The 20,429-nt window shown below is 37.9% G+C and overlaps 2 protein-coding genes across 2 annotated transcripts in view; one reads left to right on the top strand and one right to left on the bottom strand.

Moving 5' to 3' along the window:
- Nucleotides 1-5,017, top strand: part of NID2 (nidogen 2) — a 73,132-nt gene extending 68,115 nt beyond the window's left edge. The window contains exons 19-22 of the mRNA XM_021718796.1: nucleotides 863-1,020; nucleotides 3,109-3,232; nucleotides 3,964-4,076; nucleotides 4,343-5,017. Coding sequence (XP_021574471.1) covers nucleotides 863-1,020; nucleotides 3,109-3,232; nucleotides 3,964-4,076; nucleotides 4,343-4,353 — 406 coding nt within the window. The 3' untranslated portion in view covers nucleotides 4,354-5,017. The remainder of the gene's footprint in view (nucleotides 1-862; nucleotides 1,021-3,108; nucleotides 3,233-3,963; nucleotides 4,077-4,342) is intronic.
- Nucleotides 5,018-5,134: 117 nt separating this feature from the next.
- On the bottom strand, nucleotides 5,135-19,848 carry CUNH14orf166 (chromosome unknown C14orf166 homolog). The gene is made up of 8 exons (XM_008070513.2): nucleotides 19,791-19,848; nucleotides 19,002-19,126; nucleotides 15,882-15,981; nucleotides 11,958-12,044; nucleotides 10,467-10,555; nucleotides 7,964-8,032; nucleotides 5,582-5,630; nucleotides 5,135-5,466 (listed from the first exon to the last, which is right to left on the bottom strand). The coding sequence occupies exons 1-8, from the start codon at nucleotides 19,831-19,833 to the stop codon at nucleotides 5,312-5,314; spliced, it is 717 nt and encodes a 238-aa protein (XP_008068704.1). The 5' UTR covers nucleotides 19,834-19,848; the 3' UTR covers nucleotides 5,135-5,311.
- Between the last annotated feature and the right edge of the window lie 581 nt (nucleotides 19,849-20,429).

The raw sequence follows: 20,429 nt of genomic DNA, 5'->3' as shown, positions 1-20,429 counted from the left end.
GAACCCACAGGCTCAGGCAATCCACTCACCTCAGCCTCCCAAAGCATGGAATTACAGGCTGAGCCACCGAGCCCGGCTAGTTAGGCCATTTTTAACAAACAACTGTGCTTTTTGGAGTCTAAGCCCAAGATCCAATTCAAGGTTTCAAGAAGTAAGGGTTTCTGGGCAGTTGAGTTAGGGGTGTCCAGAGACAAGGATTCTGATAGGAACTTAGACAATAATGCCTTCTTCCACATATTCTAATATACTTGCCAGATAGAAGTGGAATATGGTGGTGTATTAGTTATCTGTTGCTGTGTAATGTTAATACATTGTCCCAAACCCTAGCAGTTTGACCACAAACATTTATTGCCTCTCAGTTTGTGAGTCAGGAATCTGGCTGGTCTGGATGTGCTTTAACTGAGTGCCTCTGGCATGGAGTCTCAGTGCTGCAACCAGGGATTGGTCAAGGTGCAGTGATATCAAAGCTTGGGGGGGGGGGAACCCATGTCCAAGCATATTCACGTGGGCTGTTGGCAGGCCTCATGTCCTTGCTGGCTATTGGCTAGAGACATCAGTTCCTTGACACGTGGTTCTCTCTATAGGGTAGCTTGCAACATGGCATCTCGCTTCCCTCAGTGGGAGCAAGAGAGGGCACCAAGGCAGAAGCCACACTTTTTTGAAACCCAATATTGGAAGTGATTCCTCATCCCTTCTGCCATACTCGACTCACAAGGAGCAAGATACTAAAACCAGCCCCTCACTCAAGGGAATTGCTTAAGCCTGGCGGGGGGTAGAGGACCCCTGGGGGATGTCTTAGAGGCTGCCTACCACAGGCTGCAAAGCTACTCTTTTACAATCTTGATTTTTAATTCATCTACAGCAACTTGTACTGGACTGACTGGAATAGAGAAGCTCCTAAAATTGAAACATCTTCTTTAGATGGAGAAAACAGAAGAATTCTGATCAACAAAGACATTGGATTACCCAATGGCTTAACCTTTGACCTCTTCTCCAAACTGCTCTGCTGGGCAGATGCAGGTAATCCTACTATAGGAATGCAATAGATAACCCTTCATTCCAGTGGGTGTGGGCACTGTAAGGGATTTTACTACAAAGCCCGATCCCATCATGTAGATCTTTTGATTTAAATACGTTTATAAGAATATAGTACATATTCCTTTGTTGGGTCTGTAGACTTTTTTTCTGAGTTGGAGTCTCTCACTCCATCGTCCAGGCTAGAGTGCAGTGGTGTGCTCCCGGCCACCCCAGCGTCGACCTGCTGGGCTTAGGCAGTCCTTCTGCCTTATCCTTCCAAGTAGCCAGAACTACAGACTTGTGCTAGCCTGCCTGGCTAGTTTTTTGATTTATTGTAGAGATGAGATCTTGCCAAGCTGCCTAGGTTGTTCTTGAACCCATGGGCTCAGGCGATCCTCTCACTTCGGCCTCCCCAAGCGCTGGGATTACAGGCTTGAGCCACCGTGTCCAGCCGGGTCTGTAGATTTTTAAAGACTATTTAAAAATGATTCTTGGGCCAGGCACAGTGGCTGATGCCTGTCATCCCAGCACTTTGGGAGGCCGAGGCCGGCGGCTGCTTGAGCCCAGGAGTTTGAGACCAGTGTGGGTAACACAGTGTGATCTCATCTCTACCAAAAAAAAAAAAAGCCAGGCGAGGCAGCATGTCTGTAGTGCCAGTTACTCAGGATGCTGAGGTTTCCACCAGAGCCAAAAAGATTGAGACTGCCATGAGCAGTGATCATCATGATCATGCCAGCACTCCAGCCTATGATTAAATCCAGAATATGATTTAAAAAAAAAAAAAAAACTATTTTAAAGTGATTCTTATTATGAACTTACTGAGGCTTGGATAGAAAGGCTGAATCAGGCAGTAAATCTGTACTGCTTGCCTGACCTCATACTTTTTTTAAGAGTTAAAAAGAAATATTAAGAGCAGGTGTGGCTCTTGTCTTTAATCCCAGTACTTTGGGAGGCAGAGGCAAGAGGATTGTCTGAGCCCAGGGGTTCAAGACCAACCTGGGCAACATGGCAAGAACTTGTCTCCACAATAAATGAAAAAAATTGGTCTGATGTGGTGGTATGTGCCTATAGCTTCAGCTACTTGGAAGGCTGAGGCGGAAGGATCACCTGAGCCCAGCAGGTCAATGCTGTGGTGGCCATGAGTGTGCCACTTTGTGACAGAGTGATACTCTGACTCAAAAAAAAAAATTAGCCGTTGAATTGACAAATTTAGATAATAGAAGCTATTTTGGGGGGGAGGGCGGAGAGCATTATAACTATCTTTAAACATCTGTTACTCTAACAGTATGTTGTTCAGCTGAGGACATTTGAAAAGTGTTTTAGCAGGGTGGCTTCCCTTAGTAATAAATTTGGGTGCTAACACCCGAGTTATTTCTGTTGAGTGCTTTTCCTTTGTACAGTTGAAAAGATGCTAGGTGTCTGGGAGTTCTACACTAAAAAATATGAAATTCTTGAAGAATTTATAATCTAATAAAAGGGGCTATAATGCAAGATGGATCACTTTTACAACCGTTTTCAAAACAAGTTACATGTTAGTACTTCAAATTCATCAGGGCTCCAGGAGAAATGCAAAACTTTGAAAATTCTTCAATTGTTTAGCTATTGTAAAAATTTACAGACTGATTCATTTACATAGAAAAATAGAGCCATGCTAATATTTTGGTTGCTTTTTTCCTCCTCCTGGGAAATACATTTTTTAAAAAATATTTAAGGATTTTGGTGAAAAGGTTGTCACAGCCATTATACATGCTGCTTACAAAGGGCGTGTATTTAACCAGATCTTATGTTACAATAATCTGTAAGCTAGGGCTTGAAGTTACAAAGTTATGAAAATACCTATCTCTGATGCACTACTTTGGAAGAAACTTTGCCGAATTCCAGTAAATGCAATCTTTCCTTCTGAAAAGTGATTGAAAAATTCTCTATTAACCAGAGACTAGTAACAGCAGGGAACTTTACAGTTGCTCATCTGTATAACTGCAGGGAACGTCAGATATTGTTCGGAGATGTAATCTGCCACCTTGGTCAAGCAGCTTCTTTTATTCTCCATGGTGAGAAAGGATCTCATTCTCCCCCTTTATGTTTTAAAAGGAACCAAAAAGCTGGAGTGCACACTGCCTGATGGAAGTGGACGGCGTGTCATTCAAAACAACCTCAACTACCCCTTCAGCATTGTTAGCTATGCAGACCACTTCTACCACACAGACTGGAGGAGGTAAGCCCGAGTCTGGACAAGCCTGAAAAGGCACACTGTCCTGAAGGACATAGTGCTTGTTTCACCAAAAGTCAGCAAGTAACTAGTGATTGAGTCTGCTGCCGAAGCTCATTTCATGATCCCATTAGCAGATGACCTCCTTCAAGTGTTGCAGGTTTTGATGTCATCTTTTTACTTCACCCATTTAATGGTATTGCTCACATGTAACTTAAAAGTGGCAGTTATTTGGCAATGACTATCTAAAAGGGAAGCACATTCATCTAAATCCGTTCTTCAAATAAGAGACTACCCTTAAGTGATACCATGAAAAATATACTAGGTATAGAGTTTAAACTGATTTTTTAAAAAACCAACATCGTAAGCATATTAGTTATCTATCTGGGAGACGGAAAAATATTAGACTAATTCTCAAATGAGGAATTGCGAAATGTTAAAAAAAAAAAAGCCTAATCCCTCTACCTCATCCCCTTCAATTCTTGGGATTTAATTGGTCTGGAATGAGACTCAGGTGTCAGTATTTTAATAGATTGTCATGTGATTCTAACCTGCAGCCAGGGTTGAGAACAACTGATTTAGACCAGTGGTTCTCAGATTTCAGCGTGGCTTCAGCAGCATCCCTGGAAGAAAGCTGGCAGAGGTTTTTTGCTATTGAAAGGGACTTTCTGTATCTAACCTCTCCTATCTTAACTGGTGACAGACTCTCCGAGAACTCACTTTTCCTTTGTTACTAGGGATGGTGTTATCTCAGTAAATAAAGACAGTGGCCAGTTTACTGATGAGTACCTCCCAGAGCAGCGATCTCATCTCTACGGGATAACTGCAGTCTACCCCTACTGCCCAGCAGGTAAACAAACATGCTTCACCAGATTCGGGTAAAGAGATGTGCTAATTGATTACCTTGGCCCTCCTGCTCTCTGACACTGCCACCACTGCCCTCTTCACAAGTGAGAGCTACCATGAGCTGGAAATGTTAGTGACCAATACATGGGAGAGGCCAGTCATTTCTACTTGGCTTACCTATATATACACAAAGTGAAAGACTTACTGTTTCAGCTTGGTTACAGAATAGTCACCCACCACCCCTTCTCCACCCCCACTATTCCCTCACAGGAAGAAAGTAAATACAGCAATGTAAAGGAGGACTTGGAGTTTGCAATCAGAACCTGGACCCTAAAGCACATTTACTGCAAACAAAGGCAAAGAAAGCGCAAAAGGAATTGGCCATAAGAAGTTCCTGGACACACAGATGAACATTCTTAGTGCAAAAAGACTAAGTATATTTTTGTGAAAAGTTTATACCTCAATTTTTACTACTGTATTTTTAAAAATGAAGGTGGTTGCAAATTTTAAAAAAGGTAACAACTTTAATTGTTGCTTATTTAAGCAACCTTTTGTAAACATTTATATCGTATTTAAAAGGTCAAATTAGTTCAGCTAAAAACCAGTTAGAGTTTAAGACTCTAAATCTGATTTTTTTTTTGCTAGGGATTCTCTCTCCAAGAAATTAAAGTACATATGATCTATATAAAAATACAATCCTAAAGATCACCACACAAAGCAGAACTGATGGGAAAGGACTAATTATTTATAGTTTCCCAACAAGTTCTGACTTTTTTTTTTACCTCTACATCAGTGCATTTCTATTTATATCAGAAGGTGCTAGAATGATTCCATTTGTATTTTCTGATCCTGTAAGTGCCTCTATAGAAGTACCACATTTATAAATACCAAAGATACAACAGTCCTCAAATTTTCTAGATTACTCCAATAAAATATTTTAAGTTTTCCTAAGACTTAAGGATCTATATTGTCTCTATAACAAAGATGAGGGTTGGCATGTACCTTAACCACAAAGGAGTAAGCTGGTTATGCAAACATATAGTATAGATTAAAAAAAAAAAATTCCACTTTCCCAAACTTTATTAAGGAAAAAAGTAATGGTGGTGAATCTCTACAACAAGGTCAATTTTCTGGGATTCTTCCCTTGAAAATGTGACATTTGATTTCCAAACACATGCCAAAAGTGTACATGGTTCCCAAACTGTGCTAAGTAGGTAAGAAGCTGAAATCCAGAAGTGTTCATCTTCCAACTTTCCCCAGTCTGTGGTCTGTCTTTGGATCAGCAATAATTGCCTGAACAGCTACTATGGCTTCATTAATTTTTGTCTGCAGCTCTCTGAGCTCTTCTATGTGCAGCAATCGCAGAATCTGAGCAGCTTCATTAAGAACTGCGTCTGTTTTATAAGAAAAGAACACTATATCAATATATAATTTATACACTTAAGACCATTTACCCATTTCCTAAGTATTCACCAAGTCTCTAAAAATATTTTAATCAAAAACACTTACCTCCTGTGTCAAAACCAAGAATATGTTTGTCTAAAGCAACAGGCATGCCCTTAAAAAAAAAAAAAGACAAAATGAGACTGTAGTCGAGAATAACATTTTTAACTGTAAAAAGCAGCTAATAACTATTCTGTTATTTTAATAACTCTTAGCTTCGGGGTAAAGGAAACTACGAATTTTCTGTTAAAAACAGCCTCACAATGAGCAAGTTTTTCCCTATTACAACCAGCCAGAAAAAAAAAATTACCTTTCAATGTCCCAGCAAGCTCTATGCTATAGAAGCCCCTCCAGTCTTCTAGAACAGGCTATAAAACAATGTATCCTGACTGCGGCAGTGCCCTACCACTGCTGCTAGGGAAGGAGGGCTATGCAGGGAGGCTCCGGTGTCACTTGAGCCACAGTGAGACAGTGTTCAGAGCAAAAAAAACCAACAAAACAGGACTACTTGATACTACCACCTTCCTCAAGTAAAGTAATTCACTGAAGTCCATTTATTTCTGAGCACATTGTCTCCACAAACCTGTCTAAAATATACACAACTGTTTTTTCAGCCAGCGTGATATTTAACTAAGACGATGTATGTATAATTTAACTTTCAATAGCTTACCTGAAGTTACTGGGAAACAGTGTAATAAAATGAAGGAAACCTACACCATTTAGCTAACCAAAGATGGTGACGATGATGCCAAACGGTACAGACATTGACGACTATCAAATAAAAATGAGGACAGACAGTCTGGAGTTCCTCCTGATTACACTGTATAAAATCATTACCAATTAAAAAGAAAACAACCACTTCCCATACTTTCAATGTTATAATTGACTCAAATGGTTTAGTCACTACTCAGTTTTTGCCTGATCTATCAATGTAAATGTACTTAGATGCCACCTGCTTTAAAATAGCTAATAAGTTATATAAGTGAAGAAACTAATGGTTATGAAAGTACAGTGAACAAAATGAAAGTAGAATTTCACTAGTGGCTTCATACGTCCACCTGGGACTCGAGGCTCCATCTTCCCCCTTGTCTGCCAGGAGACCACAGGAATAGCTACCCCTGAAAACTACCACATGCCTCCAATATTAGTTATGAATGGTTACAAACAAGTACACTAAACTGTAAGAACTCATTAAATAATTATAGGCTGGTGTCCTTTAAGATGACACTAAAATTAAGAGTTGGAACACTGAAAATAAAACTAAATTTTACTTTGCAAATAAGAGCAAACAGATTTGACTAGGCCTTATTTGTACTGCCTTCCAAGCCAATGGCATAGCTTTGCTAAATGAATTATTTTATTATGCCAGAACAATTTACAGTCTGTTCTAGTGTGGGTGAAATAAGCTGATCTTTAATCCAATTTCCAGTGGCTTGTTTCATATAGAATTAATAAGCCAATAAGAACCTTTAAAAGAAAACTAAGAGTTTTTCAGAGACATTGCCCTGGCATCAGAGGACAAGTCACTGGGAGATTAGGAGGGGGGAAGGTTGGAGAAGGAAGAGACCAGAGTCCAGAATCGTGGCTGTGCCTGAGGCACTCACTGCAGCATCTCCGCAGCAGGAGGGAGGCATCACCAGACACTATCAACTACTGCTGCTAACCCCGATGACATGCTCACCACTGCCCTCACAGTCAACGAGCTTTACAGATATTGAGATTATATCTGCAATCTCAAAATATCCCAGACATCCTCTTGTTTTATTTTCAAGGGGAAGGTGGTCATGGTGGATAAGTTTCTTAGCCTATAAAGTGGGACTGAAAGATAATACTATTTCAGTCACCTGGACCCTAAACCTTACACTTCAACAGTGCTCTCTCCCACTTCACCTGGGCAGATCAACAAGCTCATGCAGCCCTCTACACACAAACCCTTGTCCCTACCCACCACAAGAGCACAGGTTCTCGAATCAGACTGCCCGAGTTTGACCCCTTTTGACTAGGCGACTTTAGCCAAATTACTTCCTCATGTTTTATGCCAAGAAATTGAACAAAATGAGAATTTGTTCTGAAGAAACAAAAGAACAAAGATACAATTTAAGTTAAAAAGGAAAACCAATTGGTAACAAAGAGATGTGTCATTTCTTTTCCAGCATAGTCAAAATAATCCAATAAATCTCATAAGGTAAGTCCTTTTAAACATACTTCAAACAGCTACTGGTAGCTCTTCTAAGGGATTAAGTGAGAGAAACATGTTCATTTTCCACTCAAAAATGGTCCCCAGCAACTGAATTCACTCAATATGCTTAATCAAATTCAACTGCACTGAAGTAAGCTATCCCTTCTCTGGGCAATTGTAACATAGAATGGATATCTTAAACAGATACACGCAAAATTTAAGCTAACTGTAATACCAGAAGAAATTTTTATTAATTTATAAAGACATACCTCTTTTGTTTGATTTGCTTTAGCAACTGCATCCTGTGTCAAGCGCTCCTGAACCAAAATGCGAATTGCCTAAGAAATCAAAAAATATTTATTTTTACTTTTTATAGGCTGTTTGTCATCCTTTCTTCTCTTGGCCTAGAGAATAAGGATGCTCAGTTTGATAAAGTTAGAATTCCTAGTTCATTAATAAGCTCCCCAATAAACTAAAAAAAAAAAAACATAATGAAGGTTTTCACAATTTTAATATTTAATAAGGAACGGTGCTTGTTATTAACAATTAACATTTTTTGAGTAGTTAATACCTGTACCTGGTTAAAAAAAAAATTCCGAAGGATACAGTAATAAGTAGGTCTCCTTCCTACCCTTAAACCTACCCATCATTAATACAGATTCTTATGTAGCCTTACAAAACTATTAAATTACAAGCCTTACAAAACTATTAAATTACTATTAAATGTAGCCTTACAAAACTATTAAATTACTATTAAATGTAGCCTTACAAAACTATTAAATTAAAACTATTTAATTAAATTATTAAATTACAAATTATGCACACATGAACACACAATCTTTGACACAGTGCTCATCTATGTAGCACTTTTAAATAACATTTCTTCCCAAGGCCAGTAATTTTAATACACAGACCACTTCAATGGACAGCATATCATACACAGTCATACTTTGCTTTTTTCACTAAATTATAGTAAAGTGTTTCAGACTTTTCAAAGGACAAATTGTTAGTGATTTATTTTAACCACCAAGGTATTTCACTGTGGCAGGCACACAGGCATGTATATACACTTTAAAAACAGTATTTCCTAATGGAATTTTAATTAGGGGGATGAAATTACAACTCAAAAGAAAACTTAAAAGTTATTTTTAATAAAAAACAAAATGTTATAATTGAAAAAGATAATTAAAACAATGTTGAGCAGTGACCGCAAATGTATAAAGCAATCAGGTTACCGAAGGGTTAATATATTGATTCTCATACTTAGCAAACCTATGAAGATATTCTACATTATCATGTATTGTTTGAATATCTCTTTTTTTTTGAGTTGGGAGTTTCACTCCGTCGCCCAGGCTGGAGTGCAGTGGCACACTCACGGCTGTCAATCCGCTGGGCTCAGGCAACCCTTCCGCCTCAGCCTTCCAAGTAACTGGAACTACAGGCGTGTGCTGTACACCAGGTTAGATTTTTGATTTATTGTAGAGATGAGGTCTTGCCAAGTTGCCCAGGCTGGTTTCAAACCTGTGGGCTCAGGCAATTCCTCCCACCTCAGCCTCCCAAAATCCTGGGATTACAGGTTTGAGCCACCACACTCAGTTGAATACCTCTTAAAATAACTCAAAGCGGACAGATATGCAGCTAGGTCTAGAATTTTATAAAGGTTTTTATTTCCACTGATTTATACTTCAATCCATTGGGCTTTCAAAGTCTAACAAAAGCACCCCATATATGCATTGTGTTTCTCCTTTTTATGATTAAAGTTGACATCGCCACTGTAGAATTGTTCCAAAGCAATTTACATAATTGAGTAAAGAACAAGCCTTTGAAATAGCTAAGTTTCACTAAAAACAACTTTTGGTCTTTTGACATCCAATCAGGGTTGAGAAAACCCAAGTTAGTATTCAGATTCAGTGTAGAAGATTATACTAAGTTAGGAATAGGGTAGTCTTTCTCATGTCAAAATTGACATTTAATACATACAATTCTAAATAAGATACATTATGGTTTACTTTTTTCTAGGTAGAGTGAAATCTATTCAATTAATTACAAAGTAGTTTAAAGTAATTTACATGTACAAGGTCTAGTCAAAAGCTTTTGGTCTCTTATAAAATTAATAATAATTTCTAGAGTAATTTCCAAGTCTGATAGCTTAAGTACCACTCCACACTGTATTTTCACAATCACTAGCAATACATAGTTTGGTATAAATATACTTTTCTCTCAGAAATAAGAAACCTCTTCCAGATTACTGGGTTGTGAAGTAATAGAGGAATGAACTGAGTGGCCTATCTAGGATGGGATGCTCAGTAGAGAAAAACATTCATTTCTCAAAGAAACTTTGGGGGTAGAGATTTTTGACCAAATACACCATTAATGACTTGGCATTTTCCACTATCTTAATGAATAGACCATGGATCTGTAAAAGGACTGATTAAACAGAAGTAAAGTAATGTAGGAAAAAGAATGGACTGCAGGGTCAGAATGCTTAAAATCCTGGCTCCCCCACTTTTCGTGTCTCTTTATTTCTCCTCTTTGAATCTAAGTTTCTTTATATACATGTGAAGGATACTAGCAACCACCTCTAGGATTTTTGAGAAGATAGAAGGAGATCACCTTTGGAAAGGATTTAGCACAGTGGCAGGCCCACAGTAGACAATCTAAAACATATAAAATCATGAAATCTGCTTTACATCTTACAATCCTCTACTGTATTTTAGTCATTTGACCATTCAAGTAAATGCCAATAATTAATACTTAGAATGTAAAACTGACCTTAAGCATTACCAGGTAATCATCATGACGCTGGATCTGAAGGAGGTTAGCCAAAGCCATCACACCAGCCTTAAAATCAGGATTATTTACTATAAAAGATTAAAAATGAACAAACAAAATTATAGCTCTGCAAACATAACCACAGGAATATTTGTGAATACATAAACTTACAAAAAATATTTTTAATTTTCTACTAACAACAAATCACTAAGTTTTTAAACTGCTGCTGATGAAAAAAAACAAAGCAATAGAATATCAACAATGAGGTAAACTGATAAATGGTTTTCCCATCTCTATACATAAAGTACCTGGACTTAGGATAGTTGGACTTATTGGGATGTAACCCCATGGTAAGATGGGGAGCATCTGGACTTACAATAGCTCCACTTACAATTTCCCAGCTTTGTGATGGGTTTATTGGGCTATTAAATGCATTTTCGACTTACAGTATTTTAGACTCTGGGATGTAATCCTATCATAAGTCAAGGAGTATCTATTTCATCAGCCAAATTGAACAATCCCATAAATGACTAATTTAACTCACATTAGGTTTGTCCTGTAACTTTTGCAAGGCTCATTTATGTAGCACTTTTAATTAACATTTCTTCCCAAGGCCATTAATTTTAATACACAGATCCTGTCAATGGACAGTTTTCCCAAAACCTTTTCTCTCTGCAGTGGCTCTGGGGTGTCCAAGAAGCTTATTAATTCAAAAGGATAACATCTATATTACAGGTCACGATGAATTAGTCAGGAAAAGGATACTTAACATATAATCTAAGTAATTATGATCTTCATATTTTTAAAAAGGGAAAAAATTACTAAAAGACCTCTGGGACTCAAAATAATGAGAAATTTCACCACTTGTCTCACAGAGTTATTGGATTAAAAAAAAGTTCAGCTGAACACAGTGGCTCAAGACTGTAATCCCAGCACTTTGGGAGGCCGAGGCTGAAGGACTGCCTGAGGCCAGGGGTTTGAGACCAGCCTGGGCAACTTGGTGGGACCCTGTCTCTACAATAAATCAAAAACTTAGCTGGGTGTGGTAGCGTGCGCCTTATAGTTTCAGCTACTCGGAAGGCTGAGGTGGAAGGATCGCCTGAGCCCAGCAGGTAGAGGCTGCAGTAGCCGTGGAGTGTGCCACTGCACTCGTCTGGTGAGAGTGAGATTCCAACTCAAAAAAAAAATTCATACATTTAGAAAGGCAAACAATGACCCTCATGATTAAATACAAATTGAAACCCCAAATACTAGGTGCAAATCAAAGAAAGTAACTTTAACATTCAGATATTCAAATGCAAGGGGAGGGAGAAAGCACACTGCAACTGAGATTTTAAAAAAATAGAAAATAAGATGTCAACATAAATGCTGTCTGAATGGATCCCTCTTAACTTAATCAAAAGAAGTAAGCCTGGACTTCATTCTAAAAATTAAAAAGTATATAAGAAACAAAACTGCTGATGGATCAGTTTTATGCATTTATATACTCACCATCCAGATTGATCAATGGTTCCGCATTTTTAGTTGCATTGTCAGCATTTTTTGAATTATCAGGTACTAGGTCCTTGTATTTTTCAGCTATAAAAAAGAGGTAAAAATATAGTTTGAAGAATCACAACTTAAGGTAAAATAAACACTGCTGCTTTACTGAATTTAACCAAGCCAAAGTCACTACAAGTTGAACAGCCCTTATAGGAAATGCCTGGGAACAGAAGTGTTTCAGATTTTGGATTATTTGCATATACATAGTGTGAGATCCTGGGGATGGGGCCCAAGTCTAAACACACAATTCATTTATGTTTCATATATACCTTATACACATAGCCTGAAGGTAATTTTATACAATATTTTTAATAATTTTGTGCATGAAACAAAGTTTGTGTTAAGTATTTATGTGTGGAATTTTCTACTTGTGTCCTCATGTCAGGGCTCAAAAAATTCAGATTTTGCTGCATTTAGGATTTAAGATTTTTGGATTAGGAATGCTCAATCAGTATAAACGTAAAATAACTCACCCAATCACAATTAATTGTTGCTATAGAAAAGTGTATTTTTTTATTAAGCCAAGATGATTTCTGGAATACTTGACACAGATATCTTTTCATTCACATTTCCAAAGGTAATCATTTCAAACATCTAAACTTTAGAAGGGAAAAAGTCTACTTTGATAGCTCCCTCTGAAACTTGAAGTAGAAGAATGGAAGGAGGGTAAATACATAAGATTTACATATTAACTGGCTAAGAAGTTTTTTCCTCCAAATCATCTTTTGAATGCTGTGTATGGAATACAAAAACATTGCTTAAAAACAAAAACTTAAAAACTTTAAAAGTTTAAAAACAAAACCTTCATACTATCATATGAGGGGGACCCAAAAAAACTTCAATTATCTTTTGGTGGTCAGGTCCCTTGTAGTACAGGTTTCCCCCACTAGGTAAGTATTCTGAAAACCCATAGGCATCAGCGAACCAGCTAGTGCTGTTGTGAGTGAAGGTGTTCAGTTTCAGTTAATGTGTGATTTACGAGCACACCTGCCCACATCATGCTGAATGTGCAATAGCTTTTGACCAAAACTGGCATGAGCCCCATGCCCACCCTCCCTATTTACCCGATCTTACCCCAGCAATTTTTTTTGTTTCCCTTGATGAAATGTGGAAGAGGTGAAACAAAAAACAGCAGAAGCACTAAAAGCCATCAAAATCGACGAGTTCAAAAACTTTTGGCAGTGGAAAAAGCATCTCGATAGGTGTATTACATCAAGTACTTTGAAGGTGACTGATGTTTAAACATGTAAGAATAAATGCAATTTCTTATAAATAAATTCCATTTTTTTTAAGTCCCCACCTTGTATACAAACCTAAAACTCATTTCAGGGAAACTTAAAATTCAGAATTCCAAAGGTAAATTTTATTACTTTCACTTGAAAAATATTTAATATTTAAAGAGAATTCACGGAAAAAAAACCCCACTTAATTCACTATGCTCAAATGGCAACTTATGCTATAGTGCTTATATGATTTGACAGTGAAACAAAATGAAAAAAATAAGAGCATCAAAATTTAAGTCAGGCAGGAGTTGCTTAAAGGGGCTCCCACTGGCCAGATGCGGACTTGTATAAATATCAAAATATGCAAAGACAAAAAAAAAGTATGATCCAGTGAGTTAAAAGAAGATTCCACGTATCTGTACTGATTTAAAACAAACTGGCAAGATAGGAAAGCTTCTTATAGAAGCCAACAAATAAATGCAGAAAGAATGATGGAATTAGAAAAACACCTCTTGGTAATCACCAACACGTAATAATTGACTTAGGCTAGTAGGGAACTAGTAGGGAAAATTTTTAGGAGCAAAAGCATACCGACATAGTCTCAAAGCACCTATCCCCAAGATATGCATTTATTACAAAGGGGGAAAACTGTAACTTTAAGTAGAGAAACTTTACCCAAGTGATCGGAGTTAACATAACTAGCAAAAGGACACACCACTATCACATACCTTCTGTATGGGGCACCAGAAAGAACACATCACTTGTGTTATTCCTAACAAAACTATAAATCCTGAATCTAATCATGAGGAAACATCATACAAACCCTGGCTGAGGTACATTCTATAACATAAACATCAATGTCATGAAGCACAAATAAAGACAGAAATTGTACCCAATTTTAGGATACTAAAGAGGCATAACAACTAAATGCAATGCATAGTCCAGGATTGTTTTGGGGTTTTTTTTGTTTTGTTTTTTTGTTTGTTTTTTTTTTTGAGTTGGAGTCTCACTCTGTCACCCAGACTGGAGTGCAGTGGCCACTCCCCGCCATGGCAGCCTCGACCTGCTGGGCTCCAGCGATCCTTCTGCCTCAGCCTTCCAAGTAGCCGGAATTACAGGCGCGTGCTACCACGCCCGGCTGATTTTTTTTTTTAATTTATTGTAGAGATGAGGTCTCGCTGCCCAGGCGGGTCTCAAACCCGCGGGCTCAGGCAATCCACTCACCTCAGCCTCCTAAAAGCGTGGGATTACAGGCTGAGCCACCAAGCCCGGCAGGTTTTTGTTTTTTTTTTTTTTTTTTTTTTTGAGGGGGGAGGGAGGGTGAGGAGTTGATGAAATATGAAAGCATCTACAGATGATAGCATTGTATCAAAGTTAATTTCCTGATTTTGATTCATGTACTGTGGTTATGTAGACAAAGATGTTCTTTAGGAAATGCACATTATTAAAGTATTTAAGGGTAAAAGAGAATCATCTACAACTTAACACAAAGTGGTTTAGAAAAAAATGATAAGTAAAATGTTAAATTTGTAGAATCTAGGCAAATGAAAATTCTTTCTACTACATTTTTCTATAAATCTAAAATTACATCAAAAAAGGAAAATAAAAAAAGTTAAGTCAGATATTAATCGCCATAATCAACAAGCTAGCAAAAGGCTTTTTTAAAAAAAGGTAAAGCATGGTCCAGCACAGTAGCTCATGCTTGTAATCCCAGCACTTTGGGAGGCTGAGGTGGAAGGATCACTTGAGGCCAGGAGTTTAAGACCAGCCTGGACAATAAAACAAGAACCCTCCTCTACAAAAAAATAGAAATAAAAATGGTAAAGCACAAATAATAAAAATTCAGAATGGTTTCAACAAATTTAAAGTTTCAGCAGATTCAAAATAAGTTATTTAAAAATAAAAAAGGCAACATACTAATGTAAAACCACAAAAGAACATTAGCACCTCCTGCTGATAAGTGACAATATTATTACTTTGACCCATTTTCAAGTCTTTTTTCTTGCAATTCTGAATTTTAATAAATTAAACTTTTCTAGTTTAGACTTTTATACCATTTACCTTTCAATTATATGTTAATTTCTTTTTCAATATTAAAAAATGTACACTTCACACACAAGCTTTTTTTATTCATTAAAAAAGACCATACTATTACTGAGAAATATATGTATTACAAATTGTGTGTATGACAGTCAACTGTCAGTACACATGATCATATGTGCCCACCACTGAAGGTTGGAGGATTATAAAAAAGGAACAAATGGCATAAGCAACGATAACACAGAAATAAATCCAGATGTGAATAGGAATTTATTTGGGAAGAGCTAAAAAATACTCCTGATAAGCTGCACATTACAAATTGGATTGCATAGTTCCTACCAACCAAGCTGAATAGATAAAAAAAAAAAAACTTGTTGAAAGCCCTAAAAAAATCAATTAGCCTTCTCCAGAAGGCATCATTTCCAAATTCTAAAAGAAAAATGCAAATATTAATGAAAGAATAGAAAGTGCTTTTAACTACTCCTGATAAAAATGAACCAAAGGTATAACAATGAAAAACAAAAAAACAAACGGGTGGGTTTCCTACATTTTCACACACCCTTTCCTGTTCCCCACCTTCTTTAAAATAAACATTCCCCACAAAACGTACCATTATCTCCATATTCAAGTCTAACAGCTAAACCAAGAAGCCAGTCAATGGCTTCTTGTCGATCTTGAATCTTGAAAGGACAGTTAACATCTCTGAGATACTGTAAGGAAAACAAAAAACAGTTACATATTACCAAAAAGTCACAGAACCAAAAGAATAGTAGAGTTGAAAGATCAATTTGAATCTCTTAAGAATTTTTTTAAACATTTATATCACTATACTTTTGATGCAATTATATAACCCAAAGAAAGAGAGTGTACCATCATAAGAAAAAAAATAAAGCAGGCTGGGTGTGGTAGCTCACACCTATAATCCCAGCACTTTGGGAGGCCAAAGTGGGAGGATTTGTGGGCCCAGGAGTTCAACGTCAGCCTGGGCAACATAGCAAGACCATGTCTCTACAAATAAAAAAACTAAAAAAATTAACTGGTACGTGAATGTAGTCCCAGCTCCTTGGGAGGCTGAGGCAGAAGAATCATCTGAACCCAGGAGTTTGAGGCTGCAGTGAGGTATGATTGTGCCAATGCACTCTAGCCTGGGTGACAATAAGACCCTGATGAAAGGAGGGGAGGGAGGAAGGAGAGAAAGAGAAGGAAGAATGGGTGGGAGGGAAAGGGAAAGGGAGAGACAGAGGGAAAGGGAGAAAGGAGGGAAATCCAAAATATTTCCATCATGCGTTTCTGAAGCTTCTACACCTCTGTGGATCCCAAGAAGGACACCTGGGATCTAGAACAACTTCCTCATTTTATAGATGAGAAAATCGAGGCCTAGAGAGATTGACACTTGCCAGTGGTCACACAACCTACACCTGAGACTAGAATCTAAACTTTCTGATTCCAGGTCTCAGAGACACAGAGCAATTAAAAATGGTAACTTTAAAAAACAAACAGGATATGCAAATAAATTACCTAATCTCAGCTTTCATATTCCATATACTTCGTATCATGGAGATGCCACTGAGAAAGTTAAGTCATGTAACATACATGCAGGGTGTACGAAGCACTTCAAATAAACATCACAAGCTGAATATTCAAATGAAAGTTGTCCAAGTGAGTCTCTCAGGAGCTTAAAATCTAATTCCAGCACAATGTTATTAGCCAAAACACAACTCCCTTTTGGAAACCCTTTCGGGGTAATTAATGTATCAGTACCTTTTAGCTATAACACATTTTCTAACCAAAAAATGTATTCCTTCACTCACAAGATTTGGTTGTAATTCAAAAAGCAACTCTACCTTCACAGTATAAAAAATTATCAATACTAAGGATATATAAAAGATGTAACTCATGATTTAAAAACAATCCCAATAGAAAAGTTACAAATATGCTTTAAGTGATAACATCACCATTTCAAAGAAACCAACTTAAAGGACAAATTCCGTTTAGGCAAGTTCCAATATATATTTATCTTAAAGTTATTCTACTTTACTGTCACATCTAGGTGACAGTATAAAATGTTTTATATTCTTCAAATACCCTTCTATATGTAAAACTCCATATTGTCTTGTACACATGAATGGATACAAAAAGTAGTATAAACAAATATAAAACACTAACAATATATTTCAAAGTCTTAAGAAGCCCACTGAAAAGTCTCAAAATTTTCTTTAAAAGCAAAGGAAAATAATCCAGTAGCAGTAGCAGAGGCAATCATAAGCACATAGCACCCGCTATGTGCTTGGCATGTCTGAGAACAGGTATGTCGCTATATCACTCATTAACAACAAAGCCACCCCCTACAAGAGAGGTAAAACTATTACCCCCACTTACTGATGAGAAAACGGAAATACAGAAAGTTGTAGTCCCAGCTATTCAGGAGGCTGAGGCAATGAGTAGCCTGAGCGCGGGAGGTCAAAGCTGGGGTAAAGTGATTCATGCCACTGCATCCTAGCCTGGGTGACAGTATGAGACCCAGACTCAAAAAATCTATCTATATTTAAATAAATAAATACTTTAAAAAAAGTTACTAAAATTAAACTAAGTCAATAGGTGAAAGGAGGTACCTATAGAAACTTAGAATAAACGTAGCTTAGCGTAGTCTTTTTGCCTCAGCATAACCATTTTTGCTTAGACTCCACCACATGCGCTTTGAATCTAACACAGGTTAGATAGACATAGATAAGATAAATTTCCAATAAGCAGGTTTTAGGAGCCGTTCAGACATTTTAAAATTACATTTTACTGCAGGCCAACGGCAGGCTACCCCACCCCCTTGGCAAATCTCCATCAGATGCAAGACAAGGACAGAGCCATAGAAATGATAATAGACCACTTTTTGCAAAGGAGTTTGTGCATTGCAAAAGTCAGACAGGTCTCTTGCAGGAAAAACCCCTCCCCTTGTCTCCTCACATCTAGCCCACCACCCCGAAGGCATGAGAGGCTAATGTCTCAGGTGGCTACAATCAACATCAAAGACCACAGCCCTGGACACTCCTTTTGGCCCAGACCCCCCCAGACCAAATCCCCTTTACCCCAAAGGCCCTTAAATATACCCAGTTCTTGGCCCTTCGAGGCCACAACTGCCTCTGAGTGTCGGCCCCCTTCTCAATCTGTGAAAGGTGAATAATAAACTTTACTTCTTTCTACTATTTTCCATGTTGCAATCTTGCATTATTCCTGCAGCATCAGCCCACCTCACCTCAGTATACCTTTTCAATAGGAAAATTACTCTAGTCACAAAATATATGGACAGATTCTTTTAGGACTATTTCTAGCGTATACAACAAGGGATATCTATTTACATTAAATATAAGCACAAACATGACAGTCTTAGTTTTCAGACATGTTGATAATATCTTCTCTTAATATAAGGAATAGTTCTGTAAGTAAAGCAAAGTAATTCCCATTTATAGAATATACCACTTATGTACACTATACCACTACTCACGAAACTTCACATTGTTTCTAGAAAAAATGATTTCTATATAATATAGAAAGCTTGCAAGGAAGAGAAAATAATTTGCTGTGAAAGCAAAAGAAACAAGAAAAAACCTAAAGCCTTGAAATTCAACTCTTCTAGCACCGATTACTTTTATCTTAAAAGAACAAAGTAATTTGAATCTCTCCTTCATATAATAATTAGAAAAGCTCTCTACTTCTATTTTGATTCCTAATTCATTACCTTTTCAAAGAACTTGGGCCATTCACTGCTGTGGATGTTTCTTAAATTACCTCTGTCTTCAATCTTGTAGTGTCTGATTTTCTGGTCTTCAAGCCAAACAATAAAGTTTCGAAATTCTGTTTCATCTGCAACAACAACAACAAAATCATATAAACCCTAACCTTAACTAGAAGCACTAGATAAAATATTTCCTTTGCCACAGATAAATGGTCTTATGGAATTTTATTAACCTCAAAATACTAAATTAACTGAAACTATAGACTCTTGGAGCCAAAGATTAACAAAGACCCATTCAAATCCTGGCCTGAATTCAATTCTGGGTCCAGATATGTAGTAATCGTGTGAACCAGGGCTCATCACTTATATTTTCTGTGCCTCAGATTCTTCAGTACTAACTGAGGGTGATATGACTGACTTCACAGGGTTGCTTGAAGATTAAATGTAATAGATATGAATAAAAACAGTGCCCAGCACATAGTTTTGCTATTTAAGTGCTATTAAAAATTTCAGTTCTTTGGAGACAGGAAGGGAAGAGAGGGCAAGGTTAATCAATAAAATCATCAATACAAGAAATCGAATGACAAAACTAAGATGACACAGCGACAGCTATTGTAATATTACTTGCACAGTAAGTGTGTACATGGTTTCATCTACCTCCCTCCTCCCTCCATTCTTTTGAGGTAGGTAATACCCCATTCTGCAGATGAGAAAACTGAAACTCAAAGATTCAAACCCCGATCCAGGCTCTACTGCCACTGATCCTTTCGTTAAAGCAGAAAAACAACATACTCCAATTTGAGCTGCTTCTATAGGAGATCGGAAAAGCTGCCATCCTTCTTAGAAAGGTATTTTCAACGCGAGTCAAATTCAAGCTTCCGTTATGAGGTCTTGAGAATTTGACCCCAGTCCGAGAAGCCCAAGTTACACTTGATGACCATATTCAAACGTACTAATCCATCACGGGGCAGGAACTAGAGGAGAAGATAAGCAGTGGTGGGGAGAAGTCGGGCTACAATTGAGCAGCAGTGTCTTATTTTTAAAAGGTGCAATGCCGTAAAATGCCAAACACTCGCCCATCTACTCCTAGCCCTTTGCAAGACCCACACGACGTCATCAGCCTGTTACCGCAGGCGCTGGCCCTTCTAGGGACGGGTCCGGCTTCTCACCGTGTCCTGTCTTGATCTCAAACGGCTTCGTGGGCTCTCACTGCCACCCATCCACCAAAGCTCCTGGCGGGCAGTGACACCTGCCTCCAACCCAGGGCCGGGCTGGCCCTCACTGCAGGTGCCAAGGGACCAAGTGGCAGAGAGGTCCCCAAGTAACACGGAAGTTTTCCTTTTGGTCTGAGACGGTGGTGTTGGCGTGTGCGTGCGTGCTGGGGTACGGGATTTGTGTGTGGGTGCCTGTGTTGGGATGTGTGCGCGCGCG

Source organism: Carlito syrichta, unplaced genomic scaffold (genome assembly GCF_000164805.1).
Source record: "Carlito syrichta isolate Samal-C Ts95f unplaced genomic scaffold, Tarsius_syrichta-2.0.1 Scaffold313468, whole genome shotgun sequence".
Taxonomy (NCBI): domain Eukaryota; kingdom Metazoa; phylum Chordata; class Mammalia; order Primates; family Tarsiidae; genus Carlito; species Carlito syrichta.
This window is presented reverse-complemented; position numbering and strand designations above follow the sequence as displayed.